This window comes from Eubalaena glacialis, chromosome 15, assembly GCF_028564815.1.
Source record: "Eubalaena glacialis isolate mEubGla1 chromosome 15, mEubGla1.1.hap2.+ XY, whole genome shotgun sequence".
In the NCBI taxonomy this organism is placed as follows: domain Eukaryota; kingdom Metazoa; phylum Chordata; class Mammalia; order Artiodactyla; family Balaenidae; genus Eubalaena; species Eubalaena glacialis.
The window spans coordinates 72,537,099-72,559,573 of NC_083730.1; the positions used below are offsets into that span (position 1 = coordinate 72,537,099).

The following is a 22,475-nucleotide window of genomic DNA, read 5'->3' on the forward strand; positions in this document are numbered from 1 at the left end:
TAGTATAGTCATTTTCACAATGTTGATTCGTCCAATCCAAGAACATGGTATATCTCTCCATCTGTTTGTATCATCTTTAATTTCTTTCATCAGTGTCTTATAGTTTTCTGCATACAGGTCTTTTGTCTCCTTAGGTAGGTTTATTCCTAGGTATTTTATTCTTTTTGTTGCAATGGTAAATGGGAGTGTTTCCTTAATTTCTCTTTCAGATTTTTCATCATTAGTGTATAGAAATGCAAGAGATTTCTGTGCATTAATTTTGTATCCTGCTACTTTACCAAATTCATTGATTAGCTCTAGTAGTTTTCTGGTAGCATCTTTAGGACTCTCTATGTATTGTATCATGTCATCTGCAAACAGTGACAGTTTTACTTCTTTTCCGATTTGGATTCCTTTTATTTCTTTTTCTTCTCTGATTGCTGTGGCTAAAACTTCCAAAACTATGTTGAATAATAGTGGTGAGAGTGGACAACCTTGTCTTGTTCCTGATCTTAGAGGAAATGGTTTCAGTTTTTCACCATTGAGAACAATGTTGGCTGTGGGTTTGTCATATATGCCCTTTATTATGTTGAGGTAATTTCCCTCTATGCCTACTTTCTGGAGGGTTTTTATCATAAATCGGTGTTGAATTTTGTCAACAGCTTTTTCTGCATCTATTGAGATGATAATATGGTTTTTCTCCTTCAGTTTGTTAATATGGTGTATCACATTGATTGATTTGCGTATATTGAAGAATCCTTGCATTCCTGGGATAAACTCCACTTGATCATGGTGTATGATCCTTTTAATGTGTGTTGAATTCTGTTTGCTAGTGTTTTGTTGAGGATTTTTGCATCTATGTTCATCAGTGATATTGGCCTGTAGTTTTCTTTCTTTGTGACATCTTTGTCTGGTTTTGGTATCAGGGTGATGGTGGCCTCGTAGAATGAGTTTGGGAGTGTTCCTCCCTCTGCTATATTTTGGAAGAGTTTAAGAAGGATAGGTGTTAGCTCTTCTCTAAATGTTTGACAGAATTCGCCTGTGAAGCCATCTAGTCCTGGGCTTTTGTTTGTTGGAAGATTTTTAATCAATCACAGTCTCAATTTCAGTGCTTGTGATTGGTCTGTTTATATTTTCTGTTTCTTCCTGGTTCAGTCTTGGAAGGTTGTGCTTTTCTAAGAATTTGTCCATTTCTTCCAGGTTGTCCATTTTATTGGCATATAGTTGCTTGTAGTAATCTCTCATGATTCTTTGTATTTCTGCAGTTTTACCTTGCTCCTTCATCTGCTGTGTGTTTCTCTGTCTTCTCATTTTGCTTAACTTACTGTGTTTGGGGTCTCCTTTTCGCAGGCTACAGGTTTGTAGTTCCTGTTGTTTTTGGTGTCTGCCCCCAGTGGCTAAGGTTGGTTCAGTGGGTTGTGTAGGCTTCCTGGTGGAGGGGACTAGTGCCTGTGTTCTGGTGGATGAGGCTGGATCTTGTCTTTCTGGTGGGCAGGACTGCATCCAGTGGTGTGTTTTGGGGTGTCTGTGACCTTATTATGATTTTAGGCAGCCTCTCTGCTAATGGGTGGGGTTGTGTTCCTGTTTTGCTACTTGTTTGGCATAGGGTATCCAGCACTGTAGCTTGCTGGTTGTTGAGTGGAGCTGGGCCTTAGCATTGAGATGGAGATCTCTGGGAGAGCTTTTGCTGTTTGATATTACATGGAGCTGGGAGGTCTCTGGTGGACCAATGTCCTGAACTCGGCTCTCCCACCTCAGAGGCACAGGCCTGACACCCGGCCGGAGTACCAAGACCCTGTCAGCCACATGGCCAGGTACGTGGAGAGTTTCTTGCCTTTTGGGAAGTCTGAGTTCTTCTGCCAGTGTTCAGTAGGTGTTCTGTAGGAGTTGTTCCACATGTAGATGTATTTCTGATGTATTTGTGGGGAGGAAGGTGATCTCCACGTCTTACTCCTCCGCCATCTTGAAGGTCTCCCTCAACTCCCAGGTTTTTAACTTGGACACCTCCAGGGGAATGCTTGCCTGGGTGGCTTTGGCATCAAAGGTGCAAACTCAGCCAGTTGGAACACACCTGAAAAATGTTTCTCAAATGTTGCTTTCTATGGATAAATTTGTTGGTTTATATAGTTCAGAATATGGACTATTATTGATCTATGTTAGGAAGTGTCCCCTGACTGATCACACACTTGCTTTCGAACCCACTAGTTTTCTATAAACCAGTGAGACTTCCCAGACCTCACTGGTTGCCTTGAGATTGTATACATTATTAAAGATGTTCTGATGAACTCACTGTAATAAAATTACAGCTCTGAAACTTGTAATAAAACTCTGGTTTACTTTTGAGCAAAGAAGAAAAAGAGAAAAAAACTATTAAACCATCAGACCAACTTGTACACCCACCTTGTTTTCATCCCAGTGTATCCAGACTTGATAGAAGTGAGGATAATTTCATTTGAATAGAAAGCATGCCCAAGCAACATTTTTTAAAAAGCTGAATTTTACCAAGTACTTTTTCTTACAGCTACACTGTAACAAATTCATCTCCTAGATGAAGAAGTTGGTTTTTGTGCTTTGGGTTTTTATGTTGCTATTTCCTTTCCTTTAGAGCAGACCATTTCAAACTTTGCATATCTAAGCAAACCAGTTACTTGAAGAGCAGCTCTACTTATATTCTCAGAGTTTTACTGCTCTGTATAGTCAATGTCTTGGTTTAAGCCAAAGGGAATTTGTGGTTTCTGAGATCAGAAATTCAACTACTTTCTAAAACGAAAAGTTAGTGATTAAATTAGCCATTTGTAGACCCAACCTTTGGTTCTAAATGGTACTTAAATGCTTTAATGACATTTCCACTATTATGTAGTAAAAACATGTCAATAATAATAACCTGTATCTATAACAAAAGAAAAAAAGAATAATGTTGGAACCTCTACTAGATATTCTAAGTCTTGCTTAAAAATATATATCTTATTCCATTTTCCTCCAAAGAAAGAACAGAGAACATGGAAACCCTTTCCTCCCATCTAGTGGCTGGAAAATATAAAAATGCCCTCCATGTGTTTCTTGGAATTCCAGGCATTAGGGATCGTCTGACATCTGGTTGTTCACTCAGTTAAGCAAATATAAATTCTAAAATCTTTACCAAAGCTGAGCCCAATGGAGAAATATATGTATATGATGATTCACTAATCAACTTGTCTTTAATCAATAACATATAAGTCTCATCAAGCAGAAAGAAGGGCCATGGTCCTTCCTAATTCATTAATCTGAACTTACGATTAAAAAAAAAAAAAAAAGATAAGGCTGTATGTTTCTGCTAACTGAAAAGGGACTTCAGTTCTATTTGCCTCTAAACCAGTCAGTGCCCTAGATCTCTCCTGACCCTTAATTGCCCCTTGTTGGCCCCACACCTTGACAACTCTTCTCTCAAGAGCTGGATGTGCTGAATTCACTAAAGAGAGCCAAGAAACTGTCTCTGAAACTGGCCGCCTCCAGGGGCCTCAGCTCCTGAAACTTTGAATTCCAGACTCTGATACTGGCAGCAGGGCCTCTGTGCAGGGCTAAACCAGCCCACAGGAAAGCAGGTTTAGATCGGTTATGCAGCAAGAGGGATTAATGCTTGGTCTACCTGTCTTGTATATGCCTTGTGCAGACGTCAAAATCTCTGCTGAATTGTGCCTCTCTCTGGTGATTCTCACAGATTCAAAGAATGAATTTTGTGTACAGTCAGCAAAGTTCTGAGAGCTCCAGGAAGAAGAGGAAGGTCAGCGAACCAATGAAAGTCTTCATCCCTGACAGAAAATGAAAGTTAGATGCCTTTGCTACTTTTATTCTAAAATAAGTTTATTTTGCAACAAATATGCATGAAGTGTCTTAGTAGGAAAGTAAGTTCCTATCACCAAAACCTTTTACTAAATTTGTTGCTCAACTTTTTGAGTCAGTTTACTAAGTGCTAAATTACTGGGTAGGACATGGGTTCACTTTGCCACAAGGAAACAGGGTCACCAGGGCTGCTTTGGGACAGCATTACTTCAAGGCTAAGTTAGAGATGAGACACCCTTTATATTTGTAAAAGAACCACAGCAGCTATTTTGAAAAGAAATAAGCTGTTGTTCTCAAAGGAAAGAGGGTTTTCTTTGCATAATTAAACTTCCCAGGTACTTAGACTACTGTGAAACGTTTCAACTTGTTGTAACCTGTGTGCTAGAATCCCTCTTTAGCTTTATTAAAATTCCCACAAAATTGCATAGCATGTGTGTGGTGGTGCTTATCCAGGTGTGATTTTTGTGTTAACTTCAATCACGAGGTTGATCAGCTAAGTGTTGGACCAAAACGTACTCTCCCTGTAGAGTTCCTCAAAGCTGGTCCTCCACCCTGTTCTGCTGGCCAGCCCGAGACAGGACTAGGCTGCAGTGCAGGAGCCTGGCTCCCTTCTGAAGGCCCATGTTAAATGCTTCCCCCAAAACTTCAGTTTATCAGTCTGTAACCTGCAGATGATGCTACTAGCCCTCTCCTTATTCTGGAAGAATTTTGATAGACTTAATGATTAGTATCAGATGAATAATAAATGATGGAGTGTTATTTTTATTATTTATATAACATGAAATTTAATAATTTTTTTTAAATGGATAGAACCAATAAGTTAAATGTTATAAGTGTGTGTGCTTTCTGGTTAAATAAAGCCAAAATACGAGGTATTTTTTGGCTCATCTTTTTTTTCTTCATTCAGATCAGTGTAGAAAGGACATCAGTACCTGGAGTGCTTGTTAAAATACAGATTACTAGGCCTGCCTCATTTCTGCTAATCAAAATCTCAAGGGGTGGGCCCTATGGAAAACTCCCTGGGTTCTAATGCACACAAAAGGTTGAGAACCCAGGACCCCTGATCCAGGCTAAAAGGAGAATCTCTGGGGCTAGACATGCACTTTAGCCAGCAGAAGGCTGTGGGTTATAACAGAGAAAAATCTGAGGGATCCTGCCTGTCCAGCACTACCTTTTGTGAGACTCTCATCCATTTCTGATTGCCCATAGGAAGCCTCCAAACTGGGGTCTTGAATTGGCCTGTGGCACTGGGGCCTGCCAGAGAGTAGCATTTTCCCTTCTCCCAGCATGTTAAGTATACTCACATAAGCTCACTCTGCCACTAAGAGGAGGAGGAGGGGGAAGGTATTGGGTTTATTATATCCTTGAGAGAATTGTAGCCTGAGTCACCACAATTTCTTTTAAGAGAATCATATAAAGAGATTAGCTGTCTAGTAGAAGGATTAGGTTTATTTTGTGTCTCTCCAGAGCGTAGATCCAAGACCAAATTGGTGAAAGCTATAGGAGGTCATTTGGACTCAGTATAAGGAGGAACTTTGTAACTCCACAGGTTGTCAAAAATTTGAAACGGCCTGCCTTGTGAGGCAGTGATCCTACCCGCCCCCCAAGTGTTTGAACACAAAGAAGCTTCATAAATACTCTAGGAGGCTTTGACTCTCAGAGCAAATTAGTTGTGGGGAGTAATTAGTCAATCTGGATCTCAGAAAGAACCATTTTGTTTAAAAGAGGAATTTAGCTCTCAATCGATATTTATAATTTTCATAAACTTAGGCTAAGGTGGCAGGTCCTTTAAGTCAAAGTCTAGAATCTGAATCTGTCTAGATACTTTTTTAGTGAGTTTACCATCTCTATTAACACCCCCCCTCCCGCAATGGATGCTAATAGGTGGAATGTGTATGTCTGATGCAGTGTGTGTGAGGCAGCAGAGAGAAGTTGCTGGGCCTGTGCCCTGGGCTGGGCACACAAAGAAAGAGATCTGCTATCAAGAGGATCTGAGAACCAAGAAAACGTGAACTAGCTGATTTTACACAGCAGAGTTCATATGTGCAACCAGCTATCAAGATTGGAGGCTGTTCAGTGCTATTTACTGGATGATTTATTGGGATGGGGAAAAAAAAAAAAGAACCTCTTTTCTAGTCTATTCATTTCTGTCCTTAATAATAATGGAATGAGTAAACACAAGTTCATCAAGGAGCTGGAACTTCAGAGAAAAGAAGGAAGACTTAGACCCCGAGCTGGGGAGCCTAAGCTTTGGCACACTAGCCATTCCCTCACCCTGCTGGTGCCTGGGTTATCAGTGTGCTTATAAAAATCAGCTGCAGATAGCTTGGAAACTGGGACATTGTTAAATTAACATTTTTGCAGGGGAAGTTTGGCTGTCTGGGGTTTTTCTGTCTTTACAGAAAATTGGTCTAGCTGGAAAGAGACAGGTTAGGTTCGTGATTGCCACTAGCCTTTGAAGCCAGGCACCAAAACCACACCTTCATTTCCCTTCTTGTAGGTCCCTATGGTATCTGGGTTCTTTCATTCTCCAGCTCACCTCTACCAGGAAGAGACTGGACATGTTCATCAGTGTCAGTTACATTCACACAAGTTCAAAGTTGTGTATATGTTTTTTAAAATAACACTAACCATTAGAGCCAATTTTCAGTGTGTCTTAAAATTGTCAATTCATGGTTTCAAACCCAACAGTACTGGATCTTGAGAGATTTCCACAGATTCTTATAGTAAAAATAATTCTCAGTTGTAATCATCATCGGTCAGAAGGAAGACCCAGGTGATAAAATGAGAGTTAACACACTGTGCTTGTAAGAGTTAAAGCAAGGTCCTCCCACGGTATGAGTCTAGATTCCGAACAAGCGAGGAAATGCCTTTGTCCCAAATGTATCCTCTTTAGAAATTATTAGTTTATATATATTTTTTAAAAGGTAATATTTTCAATGTGATTGTGTGTTTGTGTAATGAGGCCCTGGCTGAGACTTGCTATGCAGTTTGCAAGTTTCTGTAGAGGAGGAGGGCCTTAATTAATGGGCCTTTTGGTTTTGCAATGGTAAAGCCAAGATCCTATCCAGAAATGGAGAGACATGAGGTGCTAATCAGCTCACATCACTTCCCCTTGGGTGACTACATCTCTGCAAATAGGGTCTACCTTCTGGGAGTGTCGAAGTTGTTGAGACTGACTCTGGAGGTGGTGGAATCACAGTGGGGAAGGTGGAGGATAAACTGATCACTGCAACCTGGCTGGAAATTGCCGTGAGATTTGCTCAGTAGGGGACCCTGGGAACAAGTCTCACTAAACAGTCTCGTCTGGTCTCAACTGTGCCATGAGGTTCAGCAGTACAAGGGTTTCCCTGTGGCAGGAGTGGTGAGGCAGGCAGATTCAGAGAGCCAAAAACATCTAAGACAGACTGGTGGCGCACAGACCATTCCTTGGGGACTCAAATACTTAGGGACCTAGTATAAGAGTGGGGTTTGTTACTTGGGTACCGCAGGACTCCTGAAGGCTGGAGGAGTCTGGGGCATCTGGATTCCATCTGGATAATTACTAATCAGCTCTAGGGTAAGGAGGCAAATTTAGGTTTTCATCTTTCTGTGAGCAAGGTAGTTAAGGAAAAGGCTAGGGTGCTGGCTGCAGAACCTGGCTGCCGTTTTCTAGACAGGTTATTTCCCTGCTCTAGCCCTCGGATTACTCAATCTATAACATGTGGATAATAGCGGTACCTACCTAGTGACACAGTTGTGAGGATTAAGCCAGGCAATTCAAGCTAAGTGCCCAGCATGCATATAGTCGGTGCTCAACAGGTGTTCATCACTTTTGCTATTTTTTAGCTCTTGGCACGTCCCCTTCCTTAGTCTCCGGAGCTCAGGGTTCCTGTGCTGCTTTTTGCCTACCCCGAGATCCTGCATGAACACCCTCTCCAAGCCTGGGCTGGCACCTGAACCACGCTCCCAACTGCTTCTGTTCTCAGCACCCTCCCCACTCCTTTCCCTTGAGACAGTTTGATGGAAGGGCAGCATCAGATTAAGCTTAATGCGCTGCCCTCCCACATTTGCACTTTAAAACAAAAGCTTGTTTATAAGAAAACTGAATCTCACATAGAGAATGAGATATGAGAAGAGAGTGAATAAACAGGGAAGAAGAAAGTCTAAGCAGAACTTCATAGCTGTCTTCAAATATATGTGAGGCTGTCTGGAAATGCAGGAACCACAGACACAATCTGTGTTGTTCCAAAGACAGAACACACAGACCCAGGAGGAAGAAGTGGCAGGGAGGAAGGTTTGGGCTCAACATATTGAAGACTTTCTCCCCCATGCAAGGTGCCTGGCACATGGATTTTAATGTTTTCGTTAGCAATTAGAGCTGCCCATGACTGCTTCTTTTTTTTTTTTGAATGAGTTTTATATGGAATTTTGATTTTTTTGGAAAATTTTAAAAATTCTTTTTAATCTCTATTTTTATTTTTACAGTTTGATGATTTATCACAGAGCAAACACCTGAGTATCTACCACTCATTCAATAAATAGATCATTGAATTCCCTGGAGGTCCAGTGGTTAGAACTTGGCGCTTTCAGCTGTGGCTCGGGTTCAATCCCTGGTCGGGGAAATAAGACCCCACAAGCCGCATGGCCAAAAAAAAAGATCATTGCCAGCATTTCAGAAATTGCCTTTGTACCTCTAGCACTCCTCTCTTCCCCATAAAAGTAACCACTATTCTTTGACTTTTTTATCCATGACTGCTTCTGACTGTAATGAGTTCCCCATCACTAGAGGTGTTCAAGCCGAGTTGTCCAGGATGTTGCTCTATGGATAAGAATTGAATCAAATGAATATTGAGGTCTCTTCTAGGTGTAAAATTCTATGACACTGTTATTAAAGGTAGAATTTCAACAGAGATATTTTGGGAGCAAAGAAACATTTTATAAATCCTTTTCCCAAAAGGCAATAGAGTGAAGTTGTTAAAGCTGAGGGTTCTGGAGTTAGACATTGCCTGGGTTCAAACCCTGGTCATCCTACTTACTAGCTGTGTGACTCTGGGCAAGTTTTTTGCTCTCTCTGTACTTCAGTTTCCCCATCTGCAAAATGCGGTCCATAATAGTGTCTCTATCGCAGAGTTATCGTGAGAAATAAGTGAGTTAATATAGGTAAAGCACTTTGAAGAATGCCTGGCACAAAGAGAGTTAATGCTCAATACACGTTAGTTACAAGGTATTATCTGATACCCTTGTTACTCTGCAGCTTTTTACGTCTTTTCAGTATGTGGAAGGAAGTCCCTTCTACCATAATTGACCCTGACCTTGTTTTTTCCTAAATCATATGCCAGCCATGGCCACTGTAATTAACCAGTGCACTGTCTATCTCCTGTAAGCAAGCTTTAAAGCTAAACAAGCAGGCAGAGCCTGTGACGCACAGTTTATGAAGGATCCTGCTGATGAAACTCAATCACGGCCGTGGACACCTTAACCCTGATACATGCCTGGCAAGTGGTGGATGCCCAGTAAATACTTGTTGAAGGAATAGATGAACTTGGCAGGGTTCTTATTATTTCCTACATTTTATTTATTTATTTTTGATTTGGTAATTTCATTCACATGACTTAAAATTCAAAAGGAACTAATGGCTATATAGTGAAACACATCCCTCCCGCCCTGTCCCCAGTTTTCCTCCCCATAGGTGACTAAGGTAACCACTTTCTCATATGTCTTTCTAGAGCTATTTTAGGCATAAATAAGTAAACATACTAGCATACGCACGTTGGTTTCTTTCCCTCCTTTTTAAACAAACAGCCACATACACTGTTCCAGGTACGTTTACTGATGTGGTCACAGAAGTGGGGGTGAGCATGGGCGCACTAAGGAGGAATTAGAGAAGAAAAAGCTCAGAGACAGAAAATCAACCAGGCAACTCTTGCATCAACCCATATGTAAAGTGATCAGAGCCTGGGCTAGTATATTAAAGGGGGTAATCAGGGAAAGAATTGTTTGAGTGGGTTTTTTTTAAGTTTTACACCAGGGTAACTGCCACCACAATCAAGATATAGAGCGTTTCTGTCACCCCCAGAAGTTCCTTCATGTTCCTTTGTAGCTGTGCCCCTCCCTGGGCCCACATACCCACTCCTCTGCTTTGTCAGAGTTTTTCAGCTTCTGTGTTTCAGGCCTACGTGGTGTGGTGGGACCTCCACTCAGCAGAGCTAATCATAGTATTAGTCAACATCAGTGGCACTTCCTCTGGGCTGGGTGTTCTACTAAGCACCCACTTGTGCTCATCCATTTAATCCTTTCCACACCAAAGGAGGCAGGTCCTGCTGTTATCTCGATTTCTGATGAGACATCTAAGATACAGAGAAGTGAAATCACTTGCCCAAGGTCACACAGCTAGTAGAGCCAGAATTTTGAACCCAAAGCAATGTGAAACTAATCAAGAAAATACTCAAACTCCAACAGAAAGACTTCATTACTATTTAACCAGAGCAAGGGAGGGGGGTAAGAATCCTTCGCAGGTTAATATAGAATGGATTTGTCCAGCAGTCTTCAAGTGTGCTTTAAATGGCTGGTAGCCTTTCTTCATGGGCATTAGTCAGTCAGCGGGCAGAGTTTCATTCCCTGGCCTTCAATGTGCACACCCGCCACACCGCTTTCTCCTAAGAAATTACAACATTCAGAACTATCTCTTTATGGTAAAGAACTGGTGTGGTCAGGGTATTACTGAGAAGACAACTATCTCTGCCTATCTATGGGTCCCAGAATATGCATGTCATTCTGAAACCACAAGGAACGTGGTTAAGTCCCCTGGTCACATCTCTCAACAAAGATTTATCTGTTTCGCTGTTGCCTCCAAAGAGCTTTCCTCCTGGACTAAGATGTTAATTCACGGTGATGTCTACTAATGGGCCTTCCCTAAAGAGGAGCCTATTAAAGGAATTAATTACATTGAAGGTTCAGAAAACTTCCCAGCGTAATGAAATGGCTCCCCAGCTGTAATAGCCTGAGAAAGAAACCACCGATCTAAATCCTGAGACAAGTTCGTATAAAGTGAGAGGCAAGTTTGCTCAGGTAACTACAGACCCTAGGAGAAACAGGATAGTGAAAATGTTAACAATGAAACCAATTTTCACTCACTGATGGGGTTTTATTAAATATAGATCATATTTTTCCAAAAATTTCAAGTTCTTTATTACCGCCTCTTACATGAGACCTATGTTTGCCACTTATTAATACTACCAATTAACCTTAAAACGCAATTTTAATGTGGTTTTTTTTTTTTTTAATAAGAAAATAGTTCTCTCCAGTCAACATAGAATAAAAGATAATGGACTTAGGATGGATTATGTGGCACTCAAATTCAAGGGAAGGTGGTAGAATTATCCTTTCTGGAAGTCTAGATTGGTTTCAATGCAGTGCTGCCTAAAGCCTGGGGAGTAGATTAGATGACTTTCTAGTCTCTTATTCCTCTGTATGGCCTGTTTTTACACTGTCCAAATCTCCAGAAATGACAATAGCAGAAGAAAAAGATAATGGCAGAAGATTAACTGTAGTGCTAGGGATTGTGCTAGTTACTGATAAACCACCAATTTGTTGGTTTCTAGGTAGACTGAGGAGGGTAGCGTAATGTGGAGAACTGGCTAGCAATTTGGCAAAATCTGGGTTTTAATCTTAATCTTGGTTCTCCCTTTATTTCTGGACAAGTCATTTATCTCCTCTCTTCTTCTGTTTCATTAGCTGCAAAATGCAGATGGTGACCCACCTAGGGTTTTTAACAACCAGAAGGTAGAAGCAAGGGGTGGTGACAGCCCACGTTAAATCTGGCCTTGTGCCTGGAATCCCTCTGCCTGGGCTCTGGGGTAGTTTGGAGGAGGAAAGGAGAGCTCCCTTGGGGGCCCAGCCCATTCACCACTGGTTCTAGAGAAAGCCTGATCCCCAGGAGCCAGGGGAGACCATACCAGTCCTCTGGCCCCTCCTCCAGACATTAAGGTTACTGTTGAGCAAAAGTGAAACTTATCTGAACCTAGTCTACGGTCAGCTATAACATGGGCTTCACTTGGAATGAGCTCAGCCTTAAGGTTGGGGCCCAGGGGAAAGGTTTTTTAAAATTATTATTATTAACGAAACTCATTTACAATTACGGTATACATAGAACAGTCATTTACATGCTATAAACTCTTTAGGAGACTATGGTGGTGACACACTATGTAAACTGACTTTGAAAAGTTAGAGGTTGCAAGATGATTAAACACCTTTCACTCTCTTGCTATTGTTTGGATTTTAAGCGTTTCTTAGAATGGGCAAGTGACATAAAATCTAACCTACTTCTAGCTAAAAGTCTAACAGTTCTGATGGAAACTGTTAAACCAATTCTGCAACCAAAAGACAAACGGCTTAAAACTGCCAGGTATCAGTATTATTGTAATATTCCCTTTATCAAAAACTTATAACTGAAATTTATAGGTAAGAATTTACAGTAAGCAGCAGGTACTTGGAAACTTGTCAGTTAAGGTTTCCCATTAGAGAACTTCTGCTGTAAGCTTTTTAACCCTCTAAAGTCAGAAAAAAGAAAAAAGAACTTTCACAATTAGTTTCTAAGGAAATTATATAAAAGTCATAATAACTAAGAGAAAAGTTTTAGACTGTCATTTCCAATAGGACATGACCTCCTAAAGAAAAAAACTTTTTTTTTTTTTTTTGGAGAAGGCTGTATATAAATAACAATCAAAATCTATATTCTTGATATATTTCTAAAGAAAATAGTTAACTAAATCTCTTTAAAGTGATTTTATTTCCTGCTGCTCCCCCAACCTCCTCAAAATTGAGAATACAACAAATATTTGCATAGGTTTATTATTCACATTTAATCATGAATAATTCACTTTGTACAGACAGCTGGGTAAACAAGAGATTTGGAGTTTCCTTGTTCTAGAATATTTTTCCCTTGGCTGAAAGGAAACAGCATCAGCGTGGTTTTATATGGTTTTCAGTGCCATCCTGTCCTCCCTCCCTCGAGCAGGAGGCATCCCCTCTTTTATGCATTTTTTTTTCCATTTCTTTCTTTCTGTCAGTTATTGGGCTACACCTCACAAACACATTTTTTTTTTTTTTTAATTATGGAATGAAAAACGAGCTCCACCACTCAGTACTTTGGTCTGCAAGACAACATCAAGTATATGTTCATGGACCTGCTTTTGTGTAGATACTCTCACAGCGTTGGGAAAAGATCCTTCTGAGCTCATCCTGCCTCGTCATTAGATCCTTCACCTTCTATCACTCATTAACAATTTCACAATTATTTGACTATCTACCACAAAGCCGGCTCTCATTTCCCTCTTCTCCTCCCAGGCCTACGTGAGGAAGTGAAGCACGCATCACTGCACACAGGTTTATCCAGGGCATTTCAACCTGGGCAAGGGGGCATAATTTACCAAAGGTCAAGGATCCTTCCAGTTCTGTGAACGTCACCAACCAGACTGTGATAGTATAACTTGTGGTTTAGAAGAGAATTAGTCTTGCTGTAATTCAGCTATGACCAAATTGGGGGTGGGGGGTGGAGGGAGGTCACAGTATACCCTTGAGAAAGCCCTGCTCTTTGTCATGACCTGGCAAATTAAGAATTTTAGCCACCCAACAAATGCCATGCGTCCACCCTAACTGCATTAGTTGAGCACAAAACATGGGCATAGGGATGTATGTATCCTCTCTTCAGCAACACGTATCATAAAATATGAATGCCATAGAAGTATGGCCAAGAGCATTCCAGAGAAAATTAACCACGATTTGAGTAAATTAAAAATTATTGTTTTCTTCATTTAACAAAAGTGCTTACCATGTGCTAGACATTTTCTAAGCACTTTACACACATAAACTCTTTAATTCTTATAACAACCCAATGAAATAGGTACAATCCTTATCCCCATTTTACACATCAGGAAAATGAAGCACAGAGAAATCAAGTCATTTGCTTAATGTCACCACAGGAAGTGGTAGGGCCAGGACTTGAACCAGGCAGCCTGGCTCCAAAGTCTGTGCTTTCAATAACCATGCTGTACAATGAGTATAAATACCTGCTTATGGTAAAAAGTTTAGAAAAATAAGAAAAACATAAAGAAGAAAAAAAATTACCCATAGTCCCACTACCCATTTTTGTGTATTTTCTTTGTGTATGTGTATTTATGTTTGTGTGTGTGTACAAAAGCATTTAATTTAGTGGAATTTCTGATCTACCCCCCTCTCTCTTTCAATTAGCTATCCCTTACGAACATTCTTCCATAGAAAGATATTACTTTGATTGCACAAACAATTGTCTTAGTCTACTTTGTAAATAACAGCCCAGCCAAGTTTGGAAGCACTTATTTATGATTTGTGGGGTGGAGTAGGGGGCTGCTGATTTACTAGAGGCCTTATTTCCCTAAACTCAAAGAGCTTCCCTGAAAATGGGCGCAGATTGGTTTCTTTTAAGTGACCTGAAAAAATGTGTTGTGTCTAGAAACATAGCGTGACTTTTCCCCTTCAAAGCATTTCATGTTATGTCCACTTCATATTGTTCAGTTTCCTTAGGGGCGGGGCAGGGGGAGTGAGTCTGGGTGCAAAGAAAAATGTAGGCTAGTCAACAGGAAACCTGAAGTCCCTGAAACAGCACAGTGGCCACTAATCACACCCTGGCAGGGCTGCTTTCTCTTTGACAGGTGTTGCAAAAATAATAATAAATGTTCGAAAGAACCATTTACCTGGTAAACAAAACTGTTATTAAAAACTGGTATTATACGCCAAGACACTGAAGAACAGTCTCTGAAGCCAAGACAGTAGTGGTCATTGCTATGACTGGTGACAGCTTTGGGCCAAGTCACATGCCATCCCGTCAACAGCCAGGGAGGTAAACAGCACAGCTATGTGCCTGCCGACCTAACCTCAAAACCTCTGGGGAGCACAAGGAAATTGGCTTGAAAAGACTGTTTCTCTTTTTTTTCCTCCTTGTTAATTGAATTTCTAGCACTAATTAAAGCAGCAGAAACAGAAAACCATATACAAAAGGGGAAGTCAAAGAATGACCCCTGTTTCTGAAAAAAACGAGTCATCGAGTCATTAGAAACACAGCTGCATCAATCCTCACTCTTTCCTTGAGCTGTTTTACCCATTTGCAGGTGAGGCAGTGGAGAGCAGGGCCGAGGGCCAAGCTTTTCAGAGGGCCCTCTCTGGGAATTACTTTCATATGCACATAAATTTCCACAATAAGTACCTTCTGGAGTTTGCATACAACGGAGTTACTCTTCCAAGCTTCCTGTCCACTGTTCTAACTTGAGTTGTGCTACCAGAAAATCAGGTGAGTATCTCGACTGCTAAGTCAAACTTGGCTTTTTCTGGAAACTGGAACTCACTAACTTGAGCCCCTAAATCCACCCCCCACCCCGCCCCGTCTTCCCTTTAAATTACCTTTTACCCATAGTCACTGGTCCTAGGTCCCCTTGGAGCTGTTGAGGCAGGAGCTGTCTGAAATTTAAGATGCAATACCGGGCAGCCAGATGGATCAAAAGAAATTTTTCTTTGACCCTAAAACTAAGGTCAAATCTGTTTTTCTTTCCGTTGCAAGTGTTTTGAAAACTTCTTTCTGTCTGAGTTTTCTAATCCCGGGGGAATGACAAGGCATTGGGACTAAACTAATCAGCTCTTCTAACCAACAACCTGCTAGGGATGGAGGGTCACCACTTCTCCCAGATCCCATAGAGCCTCCTTCAAGGGAGGGGTTGATCTGGGGAGAAGTGAGTGGTGAGGACCAGACTAACAGCCTGTCTCTGGAGAGGACCTGAGCAGACAATAACCACAACGCAGGACAACACAGAACTCACCTTTACGTAGGATTTACAGAGTGCCTCTAACGTATATCATTTCTTTGAAGTTTCATATCTGTCTCGTGAGGTGGGTAACGACCACTGCCCACAGCCCGGAGAGGTTGTGTCGACTGCCCCGATCACACCACTCACGTAGAACCTGGGTCTGAGGGTTGCAAGACGTGCATGCTGGCCTTGCTCTCCCCCACCCTCCATCTCCTTGGTCCACACCTTGTCCAGCTCAATATAGGGCCTTCACTGCAGTCGAAGGCTGTCTTTCTCTAAGGCACACTGATCAGTTAAATGACTCTGTTAAACGGTCAACGTCTGGTCTTGGTGACCCTCTACCCCATCCTGAAGGCTCCTCTCCTATGACCCCGGCCGCCTCCCATTCTCCCAGGACTCCCTGAGGCAACACCACAGCAGGCCTGCCCTCCTGGGTAACCACTTGGGCCTTGAACCTAGACCTTTTCTCCCACAATTAAACCCACTTACTCTGCATCTCATCTCTCCAAGCCCTACAAGGGGGGCAATTTGTGCTAAGAGACTACACGCTGGCAATGGTATAATATTCTAACACCCCAAACCGCCCAGGGACCACTTGCTAGCTGTGTGTGTTTGGGCAAGTAACTCAGCACCCACCCACGAATGTCACCTGTAAAATGCAGATAACAGTTCTTTACAAGTGAGGATCAAGTGAAATCATTCGGAATGTCATGTAAGTCAACTGAATTCCTTCTCTTCCCCTCAACCCTTCTTTCTCTCCTAAAGCAAATCTCAGGGCACCGTCCTCTCTCACCCAGTTTACAGTAGCGGCCCTTTGACCAGTCTCTCTGCCACCAGACATGACCCCACCACACACCCTCCACCCTGGCTAAAAGAATCCTTCCCTAGAATGAGTATGAACAGATTTATCCTACCTAAAACCTCCAGCGGCTCCCCAGGGCCTCAGAGTCAAGTCCAGACTCCCCAGCGCAGCCCGTGTGCCCTGCGTGCTCAGCCCTTGCCCCCCTCACCAGCATCCCGGTGCTCAGTGCCCGGCGGGCATGTGCCACGCTCTCCTCTTCCTCCAGGGCTCTGAGCAGGCTGTTTGCCTACAACACTCTCTCCCAGTGGCCTCTCCTCATTTCTATTCATTCTTTAGTTTAAGCATCATTTCCTCTAGGAAATCTTCCTGAGTTGGGTCAGATGCCTTCCCCTGTGGCCCTGTCCTCTCCTTCTTCTCATCCTGGCACCTAGAGCACACTGTAACTGCCTGGCTGCCCACCCCTTGCTTGCTCGCAACTCTCTGGGGCTGGGCAAGCAAGAGAGGGGTGAATATTCACCCTGGCACCTTTCCTGAAATACATAAGGCGGTCAATTATTTTAAGTATGTTACTCTTATTTGAAAATATTTGCATTTCAAAATGCCCACCCTTTTCTTTGCATCTCAAAATCCACTCAGCCTTCAATGCCTTATCCCAAATAAAAGAGTAACTTTGGAATATTAAGTCTAGCCAGTGAATATAGTATTTTTTAATCTAAATGAAAAAGGGGGGGTGGGCTCATATGATAATACTATTACAAGATAAATTAGTGTTAATACTTCTATGGCGGGGCTTCCCTGGTGGCACAGTGGTTAAGAACCCGCCTGCCAATGCAGGGGACACGGGTTCGAGCCCTGGTCTGGGAAGATCCCACATGCCGCGGAGCAACTAAGCCCGTGCGCCACAACTACTGAGCCTGCACTCTAGAGCCCGTGAGCCACAACTACTGAGCCCACGAGCCTAGAGCCCGTGCTCTGCAACAAGAGAAGCCACCGCAATGAGAAGCCCGCACACCGCAACGAAGAGTAGCCCCCGCTCACCGCAACTTGAGAAAGCCCGCGCACAGCAACAACGACCCAACGCAGCCAAAAAAATAATAATACTACTACTTCTATGGCATATTCATACAAATATCTCAATCTATTCTTATAATACTCCTATGGATTGGACTCATATTTTACAGGATATGTTAGTTATAACTCTACAATTGCAAGTGGCAAAACCCATCCTGAGTTAGTTTAAGCAAAAAAAAAAAAAAAAAATTGGAGAGTTTGCTACACCCATGCAGGGGTGGAACCCAAGGCTTACAGTCAGAGGTTGCAAAGGGATTAGACTTAGAAACTGCAAAACCTTTAGAAACCCAAGGTTACTGGGGTCTTGTTTCTGCTTCTTTCCACACATACAACCCATTCTTCTCTCTCTTCATAATGGCTCTTTCTGATACCCAGTCCATTGGCCAAAGATGGCTGCTCATGGTCCAAGGTCAACAGTCACAGGCCTAGCTACATAGGGAGGCTGAGAGGCTGCCCCTTGGATCCAGGTACTGGTCCTCCTGGGAGAGGGTCTGATGGCCCAGCTGAGTCGGGGAGGGGGGAGTGTGGACCACAATGACTGGGAAGGGTGGGAATCACACCACACAGAGGCCCATTCTCCTGACCCTGTGGCAGTGAGGAGAGGGGCTAGGAGGGGAGGAAAATGCCCACAGAAAAGGGTCCCCTACAAAGAGGTTAAGGGACTCGTCTGAGAGCAAATGAGGCCCAGACGGAGCCAAGATGAGAGAACAGGTGTCAGACACTGACTTTGCCTAAAGGTCTACAATCATGTTTTAAAATCAAGAATCAGAAGTATTGAGACTAGGCAGAATTATGACATATGGACCAAAATACGCATTCTACAGTGCACGTGTGACACTAAATGTACGTACTAAACACCCATTTACAGAAAAGGCCTGTCAGCAGCATGGCAGGAGGGACATTCAAAGCTCTATGGAAACCTTTTGCCAGAGCTTAAAATTAAATTAAAACAACCTTATGTTAAATCCCAAAGAACACGCTTCCCTGGTGGCACAGTGGTTAAGAATCCACCTGCCAATGCAGGGGACACGGGTTGTAACGCTGGTCCGGGAAGATCCCACATGCCGCGGAGCAACTAAGCCCATGCACCACAACTACTGAGCCTGCGCTCTAGAGCCCATGAGCCAGGACTACTGAGCCCATGTGCCACAACTACTGAAGCCCGTGTGCCTAGAGCCCGTGCTCCGCAACAAGAGAAGCCACCGTAATGAGAAGCCCACGCACCGCAACGAAGAGTAGCCCCGGCTCACCGCAACTAGAGAAAGCCCACACGCAGCAACGAAGACCCAACGCAGCCAAAAATAAATAATAAAATAAATAAATTAAAAAAAAAACAAACCCAAAGAGAACTCAAAACCAATTAAGTTTATAAAACAATCATGTTAAAACTCAACAGTAATTTCAAAAACACATTTAGTTAATTCATTTAACTTCAATAGAAGTGGTTTTTAATATTGATCCTATTGGTTTTAAATTTGCTTTTAAGAATTCTGTAGACACTTAGAGGCAAAAGAGATTAAGCAAGTAGAGGTGGGAACCTGCCCTGAATTTCCCCTTAGCTGTGCGCCTTGCACCCGTCCACCTGGGAGTCCCCACTGTCCCTCTATGAAACCCTGGCTTTCTTCTGAGCAAGGGTGCAGCCCTGTTCAAAAAATCTGTGGTCTAGCCCAGATGGAAGAATGAGGCCCAGAGCAGTGGCTGTCAAACTTGAATATAGAAAAACACCTGGGGAGCTTTTCAGAAATACAGATTCTCAGACTCCACTCCCAGAGACCAGATCCAAGGAGTCTGCAATCCTCCCAGGTAGCCCAGCCAGTTCTGACTCGGGGGCTGCTCCAACCCACTTCGGCAGGAGCCGTCATTCCTAGCCCACTAGCTGCAGAGCCAGAACTGAGACCCAGGTTTCCTGATGTCCAGTTCAATGCTTTTCCCACCGTACTCCACCGACTCTCCAAGTCTTCAATTGTTAAAATACAAACTTCACTCTTTTAAAAAAGACCAGAATCAGACAACAATGAATGGATAAACAAAATGTGGTATACACATACAATGGAATATTATTCAGCCTTAAAAAGGAAGGAAATTTTGACACACACTACAACAGGGATGAACCTTGAGGACACTATGCTAAGTGAACCAAGCCAGTCACAAAAGGACACTTACTGTATGATTCCACTTATATGAGGTACTTAGAGCAGTCAAAATCACAGAGTCAGAAAGTAAATGGTAATTTTCAGGGGCTTTGGGAGAGAGGAATGGGAGTCATAGTTTAATGGGTACAGTTTTAGCTGGAGAAGATGAAAAAGTTCTGGAGATGGATGCTGATGATGGTCGCACAACAATTGTGAATGTGCTTACTGCTACAGAACTGTACACTTAAAAATGGTCAAGAGAGTAAAATTTTATGTTATGTCTATTTTACCACAATTAAAAAAAAAGGAATCAAAGTTTCTCTGTCCTCCAACAGATTTCATTTACCATTTTGTGGATGGGAGGACACATGTACAAATCAGCTGGCTTCTGGATGGGGGTTCTGGACATTAAGGTCACCCAACTGCTTTAATTGTGTGCCTTCAGCCACCCCCAGAATGGTCCTCTCTCACAGTCACTCCCAAGGTGCTGCCTTTTGATGTTGCTGTGAAGTTCTGTGTCAGCACCTGCTCATGCCTCAGCCTAACTAACACCTGATGAGGGGGTGACAGAGGCCCTCGGGTCATGGAGGCTCGCCCCAGAGGAAACGAGGGAGGGAAAAGTGGACGCTGGAAAGTAACTCTGGAAACGGTCACAGTGGTCCTGAGCGCACATGAAGTGAAGGCCAGGGAAAGCATTAAGATGGAAAACTCTAATGTGGTCTTTTGCAAGAACCGCTGTAGCATCGCAGCTTCCTAGGAATATGGATGAAGGTCGTGAAGCACGGGGTAGAGATCACTGGAAAATAGGCTTCCTGCCGCCTGGGCAGACTTTCGGACCTACCTCTCGTGATGCTCAGCCTGACCTTGCGCGAAACCCTCTCCCAACAAGGTGTGCAGATTGAGTTGACGACTGAAAGCCTGCATCCACTTATGCCCAGAGACTAGCCCTTCACTGGAACTTCAGCCTAAGCTGAACAATCAATTGCGGAGAAGTTATAGGAAAGGGCAAAGCTGAAAATCCATGAGTCGTACGTAAGTCCTTGGCGACAGCTGGGAACCCAAATTCCATTCTTAGTGGAGAAAAGGGGCCTGAATTGCCTTGAGCAAGAAGGGAGAGCAAGGAAGGAGGGGAAAAAGAAACAGGGGAGAGGTCAGGACTGACACTGGGGTGAGTTTTCTCTCCCTGCCCTGAGTTCACATGGTGGTCGTAAGTTCACGGTGTCGAGCAATTTCCCAAACATTTGGGGAAGTTACTCATGAAAAAGAAGCCACCTCCAGACAGCTCATTGGGAAATGTGGACAGTCAGTGCCTGGGTGGTTTTCACACTAATCTGAGATTTATTAAGGCTTGGAAAGCAAGCAGCAGAGAGGGTTTTTACAATGAGAGTCATCGGCATTTCGATAGAGAAGAAAGTTTCTCTTTGGTCTGAAGGAAGTGGCAGGCCCACGGGGGACTAGGAAGGCGGGAGCGGGAGCTCCTTTTGTGAGTGGAATGGCAGAATCATTCCCTTCTGAGTCCCCTCCCTTGCAGGGTACAAGATTTTCAATTGCAGTTGGGAGGAATTGGACTCAATGATCTAAAAGACCTAACTTTTCCCCCCAAATATTGTGTGATGTGGCATCAGCACCTCGGCCAGATTCTGATGCTGCTTGGGGGGAAGTTAAACAGGTGGATTTCACTTTATAACACTGACTTTTTCTTCCAAAGTTACACGGAAATTAAGTTGTTTTAAATCTACAAAGGTAGGGCTTCCCTGGTGGCACAGTGGTTAAGAATCCGCCTGCCAATGCAGGGGACACGGGTTCAAGCCCTGGTCCGGGAAGATCCCACATGCCGTGGAGCAGCTAAGCCCGTGCGCCACAACTACTGAGCCTGTGCTCTAGAGCCCGCGAGCCACAACTATTGAAGCCCGCTCACCTAGATCCTGTGCTCCACAACAAGAGAAGCCACCACAATGAGAAGCCTGCGCACTGCAAGAAGAATAGCCCCCCCCCCACTCGCCGCAACTAGAGAAAGCCCGTGAGCACCAACGAAGACCCAGCAGAGCCAAAAATTAATTAATTAATTAATTTTAAAAAATTAAAAAAATAAATCTACAAAGGTAGTGAAAGAAACCCTACTGGAAATCTTTTGTAAATCTAAATATGTTTCTGAAAGGTGATTAAACACTTGTGAAATATTTTGCACGTTGCTCTGAATTTTGATTTGTCTCCTTTGCCGCTGCAACATTCAGGATGTTGTAAATGTTGTAGTTTGATCATCTGTCACTACCTATCTTGATTTCCCAGAATGTTACATCAACCAGATTGGTGTCCCTTAGTCAATGATCCAATAAGTCTATAGCTTCCTTGGGACTTTACAGTATATCAATACTTCACCAAATTTTTCTTTCACCAAAAAAAAAAAAAAAACCTAAAATAAAAAGATTTCCAAACACACTGGAAGACCAGCCAGCCTAGATAACAGCTCAGGCTGAAGTTCCACTGATGGGCTAGTCTCTGGGCATAAGTGGATGCTGGTTTCAGTGGTCAACTCAATCCACACACCTCATTGGGAGAGGGTTTGGTGCAAGGCCAGGCTGAGCATCATGAGAGGAAGGTCTGAAAGTCTGCCCAGGTGGCAGCAGCAAGCCCTGAGGAGGGATGCGGTTAACGAATTCCACAAGGACCCAGAGCACAGAGAGGCCTGGAATGTGGAGGGACAGCGCCACGGAGGGGGCCCCCTTCCAGCTAGCTCTTGAGGGGAGGTAGAGGTCTGGATACTCAGAGTCAGGCAGGAAAAACCTTTCCTACAGAGGTATGAGGATAGAGGTACATTTGGGGACAGAAAATGGACCGATGTGGCAGGGTTTCTGG

At 43.1% G+C, this 22,475-nt stretch overlaps 1 protein-coding gene across 1 annotated transcript in view; it reads left to right on the forward strand.

Moving 5' to 3' along the window:
* HORMAD2 (HORMA domain containing 2) overlaps positions 1-3,781 on the forward strand; it is a 68,728-nt gene extending 64,947 nt beyond the window's left edge. The window contains exon 11 of the mRNA XM_061170020.1: positions 3,677-3,781. Within this exon, the coding sequence (XP_061026003.1) occupies positions 3,677-3,781 (105 nt within the window). The remainder of the gene's footprint in view (positions 1-3,676) is intronic.
* Positions 3,782-22,475: the final 18,694 nt, after the last annotated feature.